This window comes from Phoca vitulina, unplaced genomic scaffold (assembly GCF_004348235.1).
Source record: "Phoca vitulina isolate PV1807 unplaced genomic scaffold, GSC_HSeal_1.0 scaffold36, whole genome shotgun sequence".
NCBI classification, from domain to species: domain Eukaryota; kingdom Metazoa; phylum Chordata; class Mammalia; order Carnivora; family Phocidae; genus Phoca; species Phoca vitulina.
In genome coordinates, this window is record NW_022589739.1 from 13626156 (window position 1) to 13640507 (window position 14352).

Below are 14352 nucleotides of genomic sequence, written 5' to 3' on the forward strand. Positions count from 1 at the left end.
ATCTTCAAAATAAAATGAAACAAAAACCCAAAAGAATCCAAAACAACAAAACAAAACCAGATTTACACTTCATACACACAAGGCGAGGCCATGGGACTTTCCAATCTTTACACTTCAGGCTGTGTTTTGAAAACACTTATAAGTTCTTTGATCAAACTACTTGGAAGACACCGGTCAAAGGTTTATTATTATTATTTTAAATGTTTTTCTTTTTTAAAATGTGAGTTCCAATAAAATTTAAAAATTAGATTCCAACCTGTAGATTAAAATTAATTAAAAAATACAAAATCATGTACAATGCTCTTACAGGGATGTTACATGCCACAAGAACAGGTTTCTCTGTCATGTGATATGAAATAGGGATGCAATGCCTTTTAGTCAGGAGATGGGGACAGACCCTTGGGCCTTTAAAGGTCATGATAGACAACTTCCAAGTTGCTAGAGGCCTGGCCTTACCTCCCCTTGGGTAAGGAGGAGCTGGAGTCTCCTCACAGATCCACATGATCTGGCTGACCCGAGAAGGCGGTCTGTGGGCATTCCCACTCTTTCCCTGACTCACAGGCATGAGGAGGAAGGCTAGAGCCTCGAGCTGCTGGTCTTGCTGGGGTCTGGCCCAAAGAGGATTTCACCCATCTGACTCCTATGGACTGGTACTTATCTGCAAAGCTGTTAATATCTGTTCTCTTCAGGAAAGAGAGTACCCACTTTACTAGGAGCTGGGATGGGTACAGGGCCCCACCACCACAACATGAATGCCCAGGGGCTATGGATGCAGCCGCGGGAAACAAGAGCTCTAGTTTCCCTTTCTGGCTTTGTGGCGGCCAGTCCCAACCCCTGTGTTCCTCACTTGGCCACTGGGCTGGACTCAACAGCATGCGAGATAGAGAACCACCATTGGAGAAACTGAGGGAATGGGGCCCAAGTCTGGCTCAGGCAAGGTTGGCTATGGAATGTTGAAGCTGGCCTGCCAGGCAGGAATTTTGAAGGCTGGGCCCTGGAACCATGTAATACGTAACTTCAGAAACAAGTTTTCTAGGTGAGGGGAACACAGGTAAAGGACTGTAGTCAACCTGGCATGCCCATGGGAGCCTGATCTCGGAGGCTCCGTTATGGAATTCGATGGTTAGCCTGGCTGGGTTTCCTCTGCTGTGATCCTGCTGTTGGGTGGGGCCTGGCTTCCCCTGGGGCTATGCACCTGCTGGGAGCCCATCTCCTACCTGCCCACTCCGCTGCCTGACCTGCCCCTCTCTGAAGCTCGGCAAGCAGATGGGACCGCATACTGTAGCGATGTGGTAGAATACAGGATGGACAAGCAGAGCTTCCATGTGTCTTCACTCAACTGCAACGGAGGAATGCCACGGTGACATCTAAGTGATTAATCCAGCCAGAGTGCTATAACTAAGACCACACAAAGACCAAGACCCATGCCCTCCAGGCCTTCCTTCTCTGGCCATGGAGCAGAGCCAAGAATTCTGATATGCAGGGCTCCAGGCTTGGCGACCAAGGGGCCTGCCCTATTTTTATGCTCCATGTGATTCATTTCTGAATGCCACTCAGAACAAAGCAAACCCTCCAAAGGAGCCCCCCCGAGCTCTCTGGGACGGTAAACCTCAAACTTGGAACAATTTGGGTGGCCAGGGGTAAGAGCTGGGATACAGCCAGAACTCTTTGGTCCTGGTTCTCATCCATGGGAAAAGCAAGCCCAGGCATCGAAGTCAGATGTGCTTTTGGCCATTCAGGGCTACACCAGGTCCCCTGGGAGTGCCGACTCACTGGGTGCGGACAGTGGGCAGGCTTTCCAGGGCCATGGGTCTTTCAATGGACAGATACCTGGGGCTGCCCTTGAATGTGGCTTCAGTCCTAGGCATCACGACCCCAAAGTGTTTTGTTCAAGTTAGGTCTTTTGTTGCCAATTCTCATCCTCCTGGTGCTGCCAGGGTCCCCAGGGCCCACCCGTTATAAAAATCTCAGCTGGGAGGACTGAGCTACCCAGTCTCTTGGGAGTCTTCCTCTGTTTGGGGCAGACAGATAGCTCACCCCTTCTTCATGCCTGCCACTGGAGACCCAGCAGGTGACAGATGCCAACTGAGAGCAGAGGATTTGAAGAGTTCACATCTGGGCTCTTTCTCTTAACTGTATGACTTTTGTCAAGTCTCTTAAGCCTTTTTTTTTTTTTTTTTTAAGTAAGCTCTAGGCCCAACATAGGGCTTGAACTCATGACCCCGAGATCAAGAGTCATATGCTTTACCGACCAAGCCAGCCAGGTGCCCCAAGTCTCCTAAGCCTTTGAGAGACTTAGTTTTTCCCATCTATAAAGTGAGGATTTGGCAATCAGTGTCCAAGTACTTTGTACATTAAAAAAACTGTGGATAGGTGTAGGTGGCCTTGTTCAGTATTTAGCTAAGGGGATGTACACTTTGGGGTTACTGCCAAGAGAGGGGCTGTAGCAATTGTCCTATCTCAGGAAAAGATGTTTTTTCAAAAAGTGGCAAAAAGGTTATGTTCTGACGACTTGGGGGCACTCCAGAACCAGATTCCTGGGCCCTAGGCTACTGAGGAGAGGGAGTCAAGGAGAAGCTGGGGAAGCCAAGAGGGCTATTGTCTGGAACCACCTGTGCCCCTAACCCTGGCCACCAAGCTTGTGGTACTTGGGGGGGGGGGGCGGGGAGGCAGTGGAGCGGAGAGGCGTTTGCATGCTGGTGCCAGCTTTGTGGCTCACGATGTCCTGTGGGCACACCCCTCGTCCTCTCTGGCTTGCTGGCCTTCCTACAGTGACCGGGCCCTTCCAGCTGACCTTCTGTCCAGCTTTACCACTGGGCCATCCAGTATCTTTGAATGCCGCCCAGGAGACGCCTATGATCCTACTGGGAATGTTCCTTCTGCCCAAGGCACACTACTGCCCCTGCTCTCCTGGACTTGTTCCCTTTGCGATGACTCCGCAAGCTTGGCTAGGCTTGTGGACCTCCGTCAAAGCAAGAGGGGGAGGCCAGAAGAACTGGGGCTCCACCACATATACTGAAAAAGGGGTGCTGGACTTGGGCTCTTCCAGACCATAGCCTTTCTGCACCTTGTTTTTGCCTTGGAATGGAATTACATACTAGGATCTGGAATTACATACTAGGGCAAAGAGGGGGTGCAGAGCATAGAAGCTTCAGTCCACAAGCCTGTGTGTGGAGTCAGACTGGAGGGAAAGTGGACAAACCGGGATTCAGGTGACTTTGCCACTGATGAGCAAGTCCCTTTGCCTTCCCAAGTCACCGAGTCCTCATGGATCAAATGGGAGGAATACTCTATTTCACAGGGTTAAGCCAGATGAGTAGATGTGAAACTGCTTTGTGAACTGTGAGGTACTAGATGTTAGTTTTTACTTACTGGTATAGAAAGAACAAAAGTAACAAGGTCATTCCTAGGTCTCCTCCTTTTCCCCTCCTCTCTGTGGTTCTACCCAGCCCCTAGAGGCAGCAAGGTTCAGAGAAGCCTATTAAGATACTAGCATTCCGCTCACATTGGCAAGTTCCCTTTCCTTCTAGAACCAGTTTCCTCATTTGTTCGATGGGTGCAAGAACTCTGACCCTGCCTCTCTCTCAGGGCCAGTAAATTAAAGGCTAGGAAGCGCTCTGAATCTATGGAGCACCTGACAAATGCAAAGGTTTCCTATTATCATTAGTATTATTTTGGCATTTTCCAAACACATATGACATAATCTAGAACAACCTTCACCCACCCTTACAAAACCAGAGAGTAGGAGGAGGTATTTGCAAAAAATGGATTAACACTGGAAAACTGTTGTTTTAAAAAGAAACCCCATCAGCACCCTAGAACAGACCATTTAGAATAGTTAGGGTTCTCCTTACTGGTCCTGCAGTTCCCCGGAAGGCCAAGAAGGTGGGTCCCCCAACTCCTGGCTCTCAGTTGGACGCTGATGGGCTCTGCCCTCCTGGGAATGGCCAGACAGCCTCTGAGGTCCTTCTGGCTCAAGTTTCCTGATTTTTTCCTCCTTTAAGGGAGACGTGGGAGGTAGGGGTAGGGGTGTATCCAAGTATGCGTGAATTTAAAATCAAAAGGGTTATTTAAAAGTCCCAAATGTTATCGATGATCCCATTTTGTACAGTAAAATGTTCCTGCACCCCTTACCCCTAGAGGGGCTGCTGGCCCAGCCAGAAGCTGGGTGCAGGGGACAGTGCTGGGACAGTGGGCTCCTGGCTGAGACTAGCCACGGTTCCTGACTCAGGGGTTCCTCTTCTCCCATGAGAGCCCCTGCCTCCTGGGCCTCATCCTTGTCCTCCTCTCTTCTCAGGATGAGGGGCTACTGTCCTAAAAGCATAGATTCTCCTTTTCAGCCAGCCCACTTGCTCCTTCTAGGGCTGGAGTCCGGTATAAAATGAAAGTTCCAGATGTCTTCACAGAATTTCCAAATGCTATTTCCTCATTTGCAATTTCTGTTCCTGCCATCTGCCCCCATGTGACCTCTGCCCAGTCTTCAACCCCCTCCTTTGGAAGCCATGGAGGAAAAGAGCAGAAACCAAAGCCCAGAGACTGTTCCAGAGTTCACCAGGTGTGGGTGCTGCTGACTTAATTTTTACAAAACCAAGCTAATCCAACCCTAGGTAAATTTTTGTGGATAACATGCCCTTAGGTAGGAAGGCTGCATTTAATGCTAATTTACTGCTAGATCTAGGGAAGTCCTTTTGTCTTCTCTGGGCCTCAGCTTCCTCATCAATCAAACAGGGGAATGGATGAGATGATTGCTAAGGTCCCTTCAGTTCCATGAGTCTATGAAATGTTTATTGCTATTGCTTTTCCTTCACTATCCTGACCTTCAGAGCTGCCAGCACCCACCTGGAATGTGGTTCCTTCACTTTGGCCGTGAATGGCACAAGGTAACCAAGAGCCCCATGGACAGACTGGTGAGCCCTGGCACTGGGAAAGGCAGAGGGAAGGGAGAGAAATGCCATAGGTTCCCACTCTAATCAAGAGGAAGCATCTTATGAGAGTGGGTCCACTGGGCTCAGGGGCCAAGGTCTGGATTACATAGGGCACCTGGCCTTCCAAGGCTTTGGGAGGCTGGGATACCATCACCCTGCAGCTGCTTGGCAGGTCTGAGGTCGAAATTACCTTTTGAGGAAGTGCCAGGTCAGTTAACAACACTGTGCAAATCAGAGGGTCCAGGCCCAGACAATTTGGCCAGAGACCTTACAAACCAAAGCCAGCAGGCAAGCACCTCTCTCCCCTCTTCCTTCCCACAGTGCCCTCCCTCCTCCCCACCCTCCCTCAAGTTCTCCCAAGGAAAGAATCTGGTTTTCGCAGGTTCTCACCTGGGGTATTAAGCTGCTATGAACACTCCTACCTAATCAGGTGGTTCTGTTCTTGGTCTGTTGCAATGGTTCTCAGAAGACTTTCCTTTGTGTCAGGACATGGTCATGTCCCCAACCAGTCTTGCTTAGGAAAAATAAAGAAACAATCCCCCAGAGATGTAACTTGCTCGACAGCTCTGAGTTTCTACCCTGGACCCGAGGGCCACATGTGTTATGCTCTTCAAAGGAAATCACATCTTCAGCTGAACCATTGCAATAAACCCCCCTCTCTGCCTGCCACTAGACTGGGGTCCCCAGAGACCAGATGCTTGGGGAAGGGAGGAAGAGCAGAGAGGATGTGCCTGGTCAGAAGGAGGGGACAGAGCTGGAAGGGTAGCGGCTAAGAAGGGGACAGTGGGGAGAGGCAGGAGATTAGAAAAAGCAGCTTTTACAAAAACCAAAAATAAAAACCAAAACCGTTAAAGATGCATAAAGTGACCCTTGCACTTCCGTTGTCTCTTCTTGCAAACAGAGGTGGTGCTGCTAGGGGACTGCTCCAGCACCTGTGTAAGACTTGAGTAGTTGCATACAATGTGTGACTCCAGACCTGAGGAAGGAAGGGGAGAGTCATTAGTGACAATGATATTCCTGAGGCCATTTCAGGAAGCCACCAGATCCCCTCCCCTCCCGTGCGAGCCCTACAAGGAGCCCTCTGGGCCTTCCTGGTGGAGCTGCCTGCCTCCCATCCAGTGCCAAGAGCTCCTGGAGGAGGTGGAGGTCAGGGGAGATCAGAAGGGAAGGCAGAGAATTCAACAGTGACATCCCTGGAGCCCTGCGGTTCACTGGCTCTGCCTTGGGAGCTGGGGGGGGGGGGGGGCAGTGGCCCGAAGTCTCCATCTGATTAAAGTAAGACTTCATTTGAAGAATGAGGCCCAGAGTTAAAGGAAGGCTGAAGATTGTAGGTGAAGAGCACAGAATTCAGTACTAGAGGACTGGAGTCCTACTGGTTAAGTGATGTTGAACTTTGTATTTATCTGTAAAATAGAGCTAATAATCCTCATTTCACAGAGCTACCATAATAAGGATTATGAGATAACACATGTAAAGTACGTAGAATATATGTAAAGTCACAGCTGTCCTTAAGAGTGCTATTACTGAACTCGGAGCAGGAAAGCAGCTGGTGACGGTCACCGGCCCTGCAGATACCTGTGCTGCAGACCAGGCCGGGGCTTTGCTAGGGGCAGTCCTGGTATCCGGCCAGCGTCCTACCTCTCCCAGCCCGGGCCCCACTCACTTGGATGGGCTGCAGGCTTTACCAGTGCGGGGGGACATAGCTGTACGCGGGGGTCCCTTGGGCCCTGTATGTTGGCATGGAGACAGGGTGTGCCCCGATCGCGGTGTGCTGGGGTGCAGTCAGCAGGGTACCTGAGCATCCAGAGAGAAGAGTAAACCCAATGAGGCCGTCCCAGGGCACTGGGATGAAGAGGATGAAGCCATGGCCTTTCACACAGCTGCTCCTCAACCTGGGCCCCCCACCTCCCCACCTGCTCATGAACTGCCCACCCCTCCCACCTTGCCAGGCTTCATCTCCTTAGGGAAAGTTTTGCTGATGCTCCAGGACAGAGTCACTCACTCATCTTCAGTGGCTTCCTTTTACTCTTCTTTGTATGCTCCTCCTATTCTACCAAGTAGAAACTGTTGGTCTATATGGTTGTACTTATCCCTAGCCCGGCTGTTCCTAAAGGCAAGGCTCTGATCCATCAGTAACTGGTCCCCAGGACCAGAACAAGGCTGCCACCAAGCAGATCACCGAGAGCTTACTGACCTGATCTGGGGAATGAGGCCTCGACAACCCCTTACATTAGAATAAAATCCTAACTCCTGCCTCCCACCCACTAGACCCCTTGTACTCTCTTCCCTCAAATGATTCTGTAAAAGCTGGGTGTTCTAAAGGTTATTCGTAGCCCTCTTGCCATCTCATGCTCTTCTTTTGAATGTCAGCGCATCCAGAGACTTCCCTTCCCTGCTATTCCTGTGGTGTCTCCACCCCAATCCTCAAGATTCCAGATGGACAGGGCTCTGGTATGATTTTTAGAATAAGCCAGAAATGGAGAAGGGGTCCTCCATGCCTTAAAATTAATTACTGGACAGGGTCTGGAGCTCCTGCCTGCTAAATAACATTGCCTCACGCCCTCCTTTCGAGATCCAGAGTCCTAGTACCATCGTCCTTCCTCTAAACTACAGCCTCCCCACTGATCGACCTGCTTCCAGCCTCTCCTGTCTAACCATGCCTCTGCCCTGCAGCCAGAGAATGTTTAAACCGAACCCATCTCTCCTCTGCTTAAACCCCTTTGCTAGTTCCCCGTTACCTAAAGGTATTTGGACCTCTCCACTTTAGCCTTGCTGACTGCTCCAGCCACCCTTCCAACTCCATGCGCCTATTTTCTAAGGGCCTTGGACCATTTCCATTCTGTGAACGTGCCATGCTCATGTTCTTTCCACCTGGACTGCTCTTCCCTCTTTCATCCCTCTGGTTAGCTTCTGTTCCCCCTTTAAGAGCTAGCTCAATATGTCCTTCTTGGTGAAATCTTCCTCATGCCTGTGGACAGGGTTCCCAGAACCCCCCAGCACAGAATTTCTCATGCTATGCTACACTCGATTCCACGACGGTATTCTCCAGCCTGTCATGAGTTTCTGGAGAAGGGGGACAGACACTGACACAGATGCTGCCCTCACCTGCTGACATTGCCATGGTGGTGCCGGCCACCATGCCCATGGCCACCCCATTGGTCCTGGGGGCAGCAACAGGCGCCGGGTAGATGGCAGAGGGAATGCTGTTGGGCTGGACAACCGTGGTGTGGTGGATGACGTGGGGCTGGGCAGCATACACCGGCTGTGTGTAGTAGGCTCCCTGCGTGAACAAAGGCTGAGGTCATACGGGCTCTTGGAGACGCAGGGTAGGATATGGAGAGAGGAGAAGGGAGGGGAGCCTGTTCCTCCCAGACCCTGTGGGATGGGCTCAGAGGAGCACGGGCCCAGGGACTCAAGGTCTGGGCCCCAGTGGGGACTCTGCGTCTGTCTTACTACATGACTGTGGACAGTTCAGTATCGGGTTCAGCTTGTGGCATGAAAAATAAGGCTCCAACCCTATCCTGCCTTGTTCCTGGGGCTGCTATGATGATCTAATGGGGTAACAGCCCTGATTTTAACATTTTAAAATGTTTGTATCTTATTGCAGTGTGCTTCTGCAAGCTGCCTAAAATGTAAAGGCAGGGACCATGGTCAGTGAAGGAAAGCTATGAATGCGGCTGGTGCACCCAGACCACTGTGTGCATGCACATGAAGCATCACGAGTGCGACGGTCACGTTAGTGTAGTACTGCCATCTCACCTACTGGAAACTGTCACAAATGCACAGCATTTCCTCTGATGTCTCTTACTATTTCTCTTAGGCAAAGAGGTGAGAATGGAGACAGAGGTCTAAGGTGACTTCCCACTGCCTAGATCGCATGGTTGCTTCCTGCTGCCACAGCCCACAGGCCTGCTGACCTTTGTGGGGAACAGACACAGGCCCCTGGATCATCTTAATCCAGAGCTTCTCAAATGCCCATACTAACTACTGACAGGAGCCTCAGAATATGGGTTTATAATCCCAGAGGTCTGAGAACATAGTGCAAAGCAGCTTACCACAAACAAGAAAAATCCATCTCAAGCCTATTGTTTTATCTTTTAAAAGTTTCACATTCTAACCTACAGTGTAGCTGTTTTTTAAATCAAAGTGTTCTCCTCACTACTTAAACCTCACATAGAATTGTCACCCCAGAAAAATGTGCCATGTGCATGCTGGAGCCTCATACAGTCCCTGTCATAGCCATCCCCTCAGAGTACATACATTCCCTAGCTGAAGGAGCCCAGATGGGGACGCTAAGGCACAGAGAGAGAGAATAACTTACCCAAGATCACACAGTGAACTGGTAACAGAGCCTGAGCCCTTACCTCCTCCATTTAGCTCAAGGACTTTATCAAGGAAGGGTAGATGTGGGGGTTAGGGAGAAGCCTAGACACATTGCGTCTCATCCTGACTCAACCAATAGCTCCCTGTGTGACCTTGGACAAGTCACTCTCCTCTCTGGGTCTCAGCTTCCCCACCTGTATAAAAAGGAATTGAGCTAGATGATCTCCAGGGACTCTTGCTAATTCTAGGCTCTGTTAATCTAAATGACTTCATGCATCACCCTTCCAGGAGCTGAGATGGGGAGAGGGAGTGTGTGGACCCCGGGCTATTGTTTCCATGATACAACAGTGACAACCGGCCAGAGCCAGAACTTGCCCTCCCTCTCCTTCTCACCCAACCCCACCCCACCTAGGGCGGTGGCTCCTTCGCCTGCAGCAGAGGTGGGCCCAGGCTTCCACGCGCACCTACCTGGGCATACAGATTCTGCTGGGGGTAGGCACTTCTGATCGGATACATGGCCGTCTGATAGGGGTTGGGCGAAGGGGAGTAGGGGGGCGGAGCAGTATTACTCTGGGTCGGCGGGACCTTGTATGGTGTCCCCGCAGTATATCCTGTACCAAGGCAATAAGAGAGACTTCCAATTAGTTGACAGCACAGCACTGTTGGAAGGCAGCAGGTCCCAGGCACGACTCCCCAGACGAGGAGGGGCTGATTCCAGGCTGGAAACACAGATGAGAACAGACAGAGAACAGGGCTCCACCCAGAGAGCCCTGGCCCAGAGGCAGCTCCCTCAGTCCTGGTGCACAGGGCTGCGTAAGTGATTCTGGCATCTTTTATCTCTGGTTCTCAGGGGTATGATCTATAAAATAAGAGGCTGTAACCCGATGATCTCTTAAGGGACCCTGCAGCTCGGACAGTCTGGGGTTCCGTGTACCGGGGGACGGGCACGTGTGCCTGCTCACTCTCTACGGCGCGCCGTCTTCCTGCTTCCTGTCTCCTCCCTCAGCGGCCCAGCGCGTCTTCCGCTGCTGGTTCTGTTTTCCCCCCGACTCTCTCTTTTTCTCCTTGTATCTCTCTTTTTGGGCTTCTCTCTACCATGTTCCCCTGACAAATTTTAAGGCCAAAAGCCCACAGAAAACACCATTCAGAGACCCTCATCTCCTCAGATGCTGAAGAACTGCTCCACAGAGCCAGACTCTCCTCCACTCCTGGGGCTCAGGGAAGGACCGCTGTGGCCTGAAGGCCTGAAGTCAGGGCTCACAAAAATTCACATCAACCTGGAACCCGGCCCCAGGGAGTTCACAATCAGCCATTCAATCAAACTGTGCTGCCTTTGAATCTTCTGGAAAATAGAGTCAGATCCTATGTCTGCAGGAAAAACTTGAAACATAAATCACTCAGGAACAAGACTATGTACTTCTAGAACACAAAATGAAATGATTCTATGGAAACCAAGTGATCATCAAGTGACCCCCAACTCTCTTACTCTATACAAAGGGCTCAGAAAGGGCAAATGTTTTCAGAAACAACTTCTTTCTGAGTTGAAGTGCCAGTGCCAGGAAACCTTGGCTTCTGCTCTCCAATGTGGTGTTGCTGGAATTTCTTCGCTGTGCTTCTCATTCCGGCTCAGTCTGACTGAGCTTCTCCAGGCCTCAACTCAGCTCTTTTACCTACGGGATGCTCACCAAGGACTTTGTCAGCAACATGGTGCTGATTCTGCAATAAGGGGCTGGGGGGCAGAGTGGAGAGGGGTGCTTTATTGGAAGAGAACAGATCTAGGCTTCAGTTTAGGCTTTCTTCCAATTTGCGGTGACTACTGCCGAGTCTCTGGGCCTTAGTTTCCTATTCTGTTAAAACAGAAGGCTAAGAATGAAGATCTCTTCCTGAACTAAAATCCCATTTTTCTAAAGATCCTGAGTCTCTTTACCTTAACCCTAAGTAAAAGCAAGCTGCCATAAGGTCACAAATCTTTCTCAGTCCACAGCACTGACTTGGCATCCCCCTGCCCCTGATGAGGTTCAGTAGGACAGGAGAGCTGCTATTTGATCGTCACAAAAGGTACCACCAAAAGGTGTCCTGTCCTATTCCCTGGAATCATGCCACTTACTCTTCCCCCTTTCAGAACCAGTTTGTTCCATGGGAAACTGGTTTTATGGTCAAATATGCTTGGGAAATAAGTAGCAATGAGGATGGAGTGGAAAGAATACATGCATGAGAAGGTAGCATTGTGAAGAACTGGAAACGAGTCAGCTGAGAGAAGTATGGGGCAGATTCCTCCAAGTTTCTAGTCTGTGGTGCTAATATGAGACGTGGTTAGAGCAGGTGAAGCAGATACTGTAGGGGAAGACAGGAAGTCTAGGTTTGTGACATCTAAAAGGAGCCATCTGAGGGCTCCTTCACCTTGGGGGCACGATTTGTCTGTAAAACAAAGGGGGCTCTCAAAATGGGCATGTCCCAAACCTGTACAATGGACTATGTAATTCTGAAGGATTGTAATCGTTTAAAAAAAACAGAAACAAAAAGAAGAGTAGCAGCAATGTAGAATAGAGATGAATAGTTTGTTTTTTATTCCATGACCCTGAGAAGTTTTAAATGACAGGATGAACTATGAATCTCCAAGACAGGGATATGCAGGAGACTATTTCCAAATTTATTTGTTACCAAAACTTTTATTCATGCTATTAACATTTAAAGCACACAAACTACAGGGAGGCCTGGCTGGCGCGGCTGGAAGAGCATGTGACTCTGGATCTCAGGGTCGTGGGTCTGAGCCTCACACGGGGTGTACAGATTACTAAAAGTAAACAAACAAATAAATAAAACATACAAACTCTAATTTTTTTTGTAATCGCAGCTTATTTTGGGAAGTAACGTTTTACTGTAACATGGCCATGCCCATTCATTTACTTATCAACTATGGCTGCTTTCCTGCTACAATGGTAGTTATGACAGAGACCATATGGCCCGAGAAACCTACAGAACTTATTATTTGGCCCTCTCTAGGGAAAGCTTGCTGACTCCTGATTTGAGGAATAAAATAAGGTATGAGGAGTCCTGCTAGAGTGGAGAGCATCTCTTTTCTATGCAGAAGGGCAGGACACCCCTGAATCCTAAGAAGCTTGCTCTGAAAGTTACACAGCACAGTGTAATTGTTATGAGTAGTCTGGAGCCCGACTGACTGCCTGGGTCTGAACCCCAGCCCTGCTATTTAATAGCTACAGACTACAGCAGCCTCATCATCTGTAAAATGGGGATAACAACAGTACCTACTTCATAGCATTACTCTGATAACACATTAATAATTGCAAAGCCCTTAGAATAGCTCCTGACACATTAAAAGCACTTCATGAAAGTGAGCAATTACTCTTTTCTCTCACTGTGTAGAGAAATAGTAAGCTTCCTGTCCTGGGGATGTGCAAGCAGAGACTGGTCTGCAAGACTACAGTAGAGAGGTTAAGCTATGACTTCCATGGTGCAATCCAAACTGGAACACAGACTCCAGGATTCTACGATTCTAAAACTGTATGGTTTAAAACACCATGACTTTATAATTCTTTAAAATTAACAAGTCAACGATGCTGGCATCTTTCCCTTATGCTCCCCAAGAATGTGCTCTGGAGTTCTTATCCCCAGGGGAAGCCTGCACTACCCCTCTATGCCACAAGGACAACCATCTTACAAAGTGTTGAGGTTCCCTCTCTGAGGAAAATAAAAAAGCTCCAAGAGTCTGCAGGAGAATTTGGTTTCCACATCTAAGAATATCTTTGTTGGAGAATGTTTCCCTTTCTTCATGTTACAAAATGAGATACACACATACTCAGAATACAAATCAGCAGCCAAAATGCCCTTGGCTGGCAAAAAGACAATGCTGCAGAAGAAGGCCCTGCTCATTTGTCCGGACAGTTTGAGAAGGGAGAAGTAGAATTGCAGAACTAAAGGAGACCTTAGAGATCATTAAGCCCAACACAAACATTTCACAGATGAGATGACGAATAGATGGCTGAGAGAGCACAACTGCTCGCCCAGGACTCAGGATTCAGTGCTCCTTCCTCCAACTACAATGGTTCTCAAGGTCTCCATCTGGCTCAGGAGGCTGCAGAAACTGCCTGGGCCCCCAGCCTGGGCTCTGTCCGTGAGTCAGGTCAATTCTTCTCTCAAGGAATACCCTCATTTGGACTTGACAATATCAGCAGACCATTCTAGTGCTGGTGTTCTAAGTCTGAGTATTTCAGTGAAACTTTCATGAGAAAATCATTGCAGAGGACTTTCTATAACTGATTTGGTGGTCCTGTCCATACAACTGAGGATTAGAAATTTCCCTGGGGCTGGAGCCTGGGCTACCTTGGGTAACACAAAATTTTAGGATTTATTACTCTGCATTTAAGTAAAAGAAGCTGTTAGGCTGGATGCAAAAAAAAAAACTCACTGATTTTGCTCACATGAACTCAGACTCAGCTCCCTCACTGGAGACCTGGCACTTGTGAATGGATTTCTACCTAAGTCTGAAGGTTACAGAATTAGGACTTGGGAATGCTATGCCTTAAGGACATTAGAGACTTGCATTCAACTCTCTACGTGTCAAATGAAGAACGTGGAGCTGAGATGGGAACAGCGACCTTCCCAAAACTGCACAGCAAATCAGTGGAGAGCCGGACTCAGAGTTTAGGGTTTACCATGCCCTGGGCAGGGCTTCTTTCTGAGTTATAGGTCTCTGCAGTCCAATCTTGGACATTTGACATGTTGGCCTTTGTGTCCTTATTTTACTAAAGGCAGTATCATGACAGGGAAGAAAAAAAAAAAAAAGGAATTAGATCACTAGAAGTCCCTGCTCTGCCTTATAAAAGAGGCTTTATGAGGCCCCATTCTTTCTCTCAGGTTCCTAACTATAATTTTAGGCTCCATCAAATAGGATAATAAATAAAGTGTGTACATTAGTGAGATAAAACCATTTCAGCCCTCCCTTCAATCTTTCTGCACTATCATAAATCTTTTTCAGTTGGAGAGCCCCTACCACCTTAAAGGCATTGATCCTCACATCAAGGATGCCTTTCAGACTAATCGGTTTATTGACCATCAGATTTATATGTCTGAGCAAAGCTCTATG

At 48.9% G+C, this 14352-nt stretch overlaps 1 protein-coding gene across 3 annotated transcripts in view; it reads right to left on the reverse strand.

The window, feature by feature from the left end:
* Positions 1 to 170: 170 nt before the first annotated feature.
* FAM168A (family with sequence similarity 168 member A) overlaps positions 171 to 14352 on the reverse strand; it is a 181889-nt gene continuing 167707 nt past the window's right edge. For all 3 annotated transcript variants that reach the window (XM_032427207.1, XM_032427206.1, XM_032427205.1), the window contains 4 exons: positions 9717 to 9859; positions 8031 to 8205; positions 6589 to 6719; positions 171 to 5901 (listed from right to left, as the gene is read on the reverse strand). In XM_032427207.1, the coding sequence (XP_032283098.1) occupies positions 6607 to 6719; positions 8031 to 8205; positions 9717 to 9859 (431 nt within the window). In that variant the 3' untranslated portion in view covers positions 171 to 5901; positions 6589 to 6606. The remainder of the gene's footprint in view (positions 5902 to 6588; positions 6720 to 8030; positions 8206 to 9716; positions 9860 to 14352) is intronic.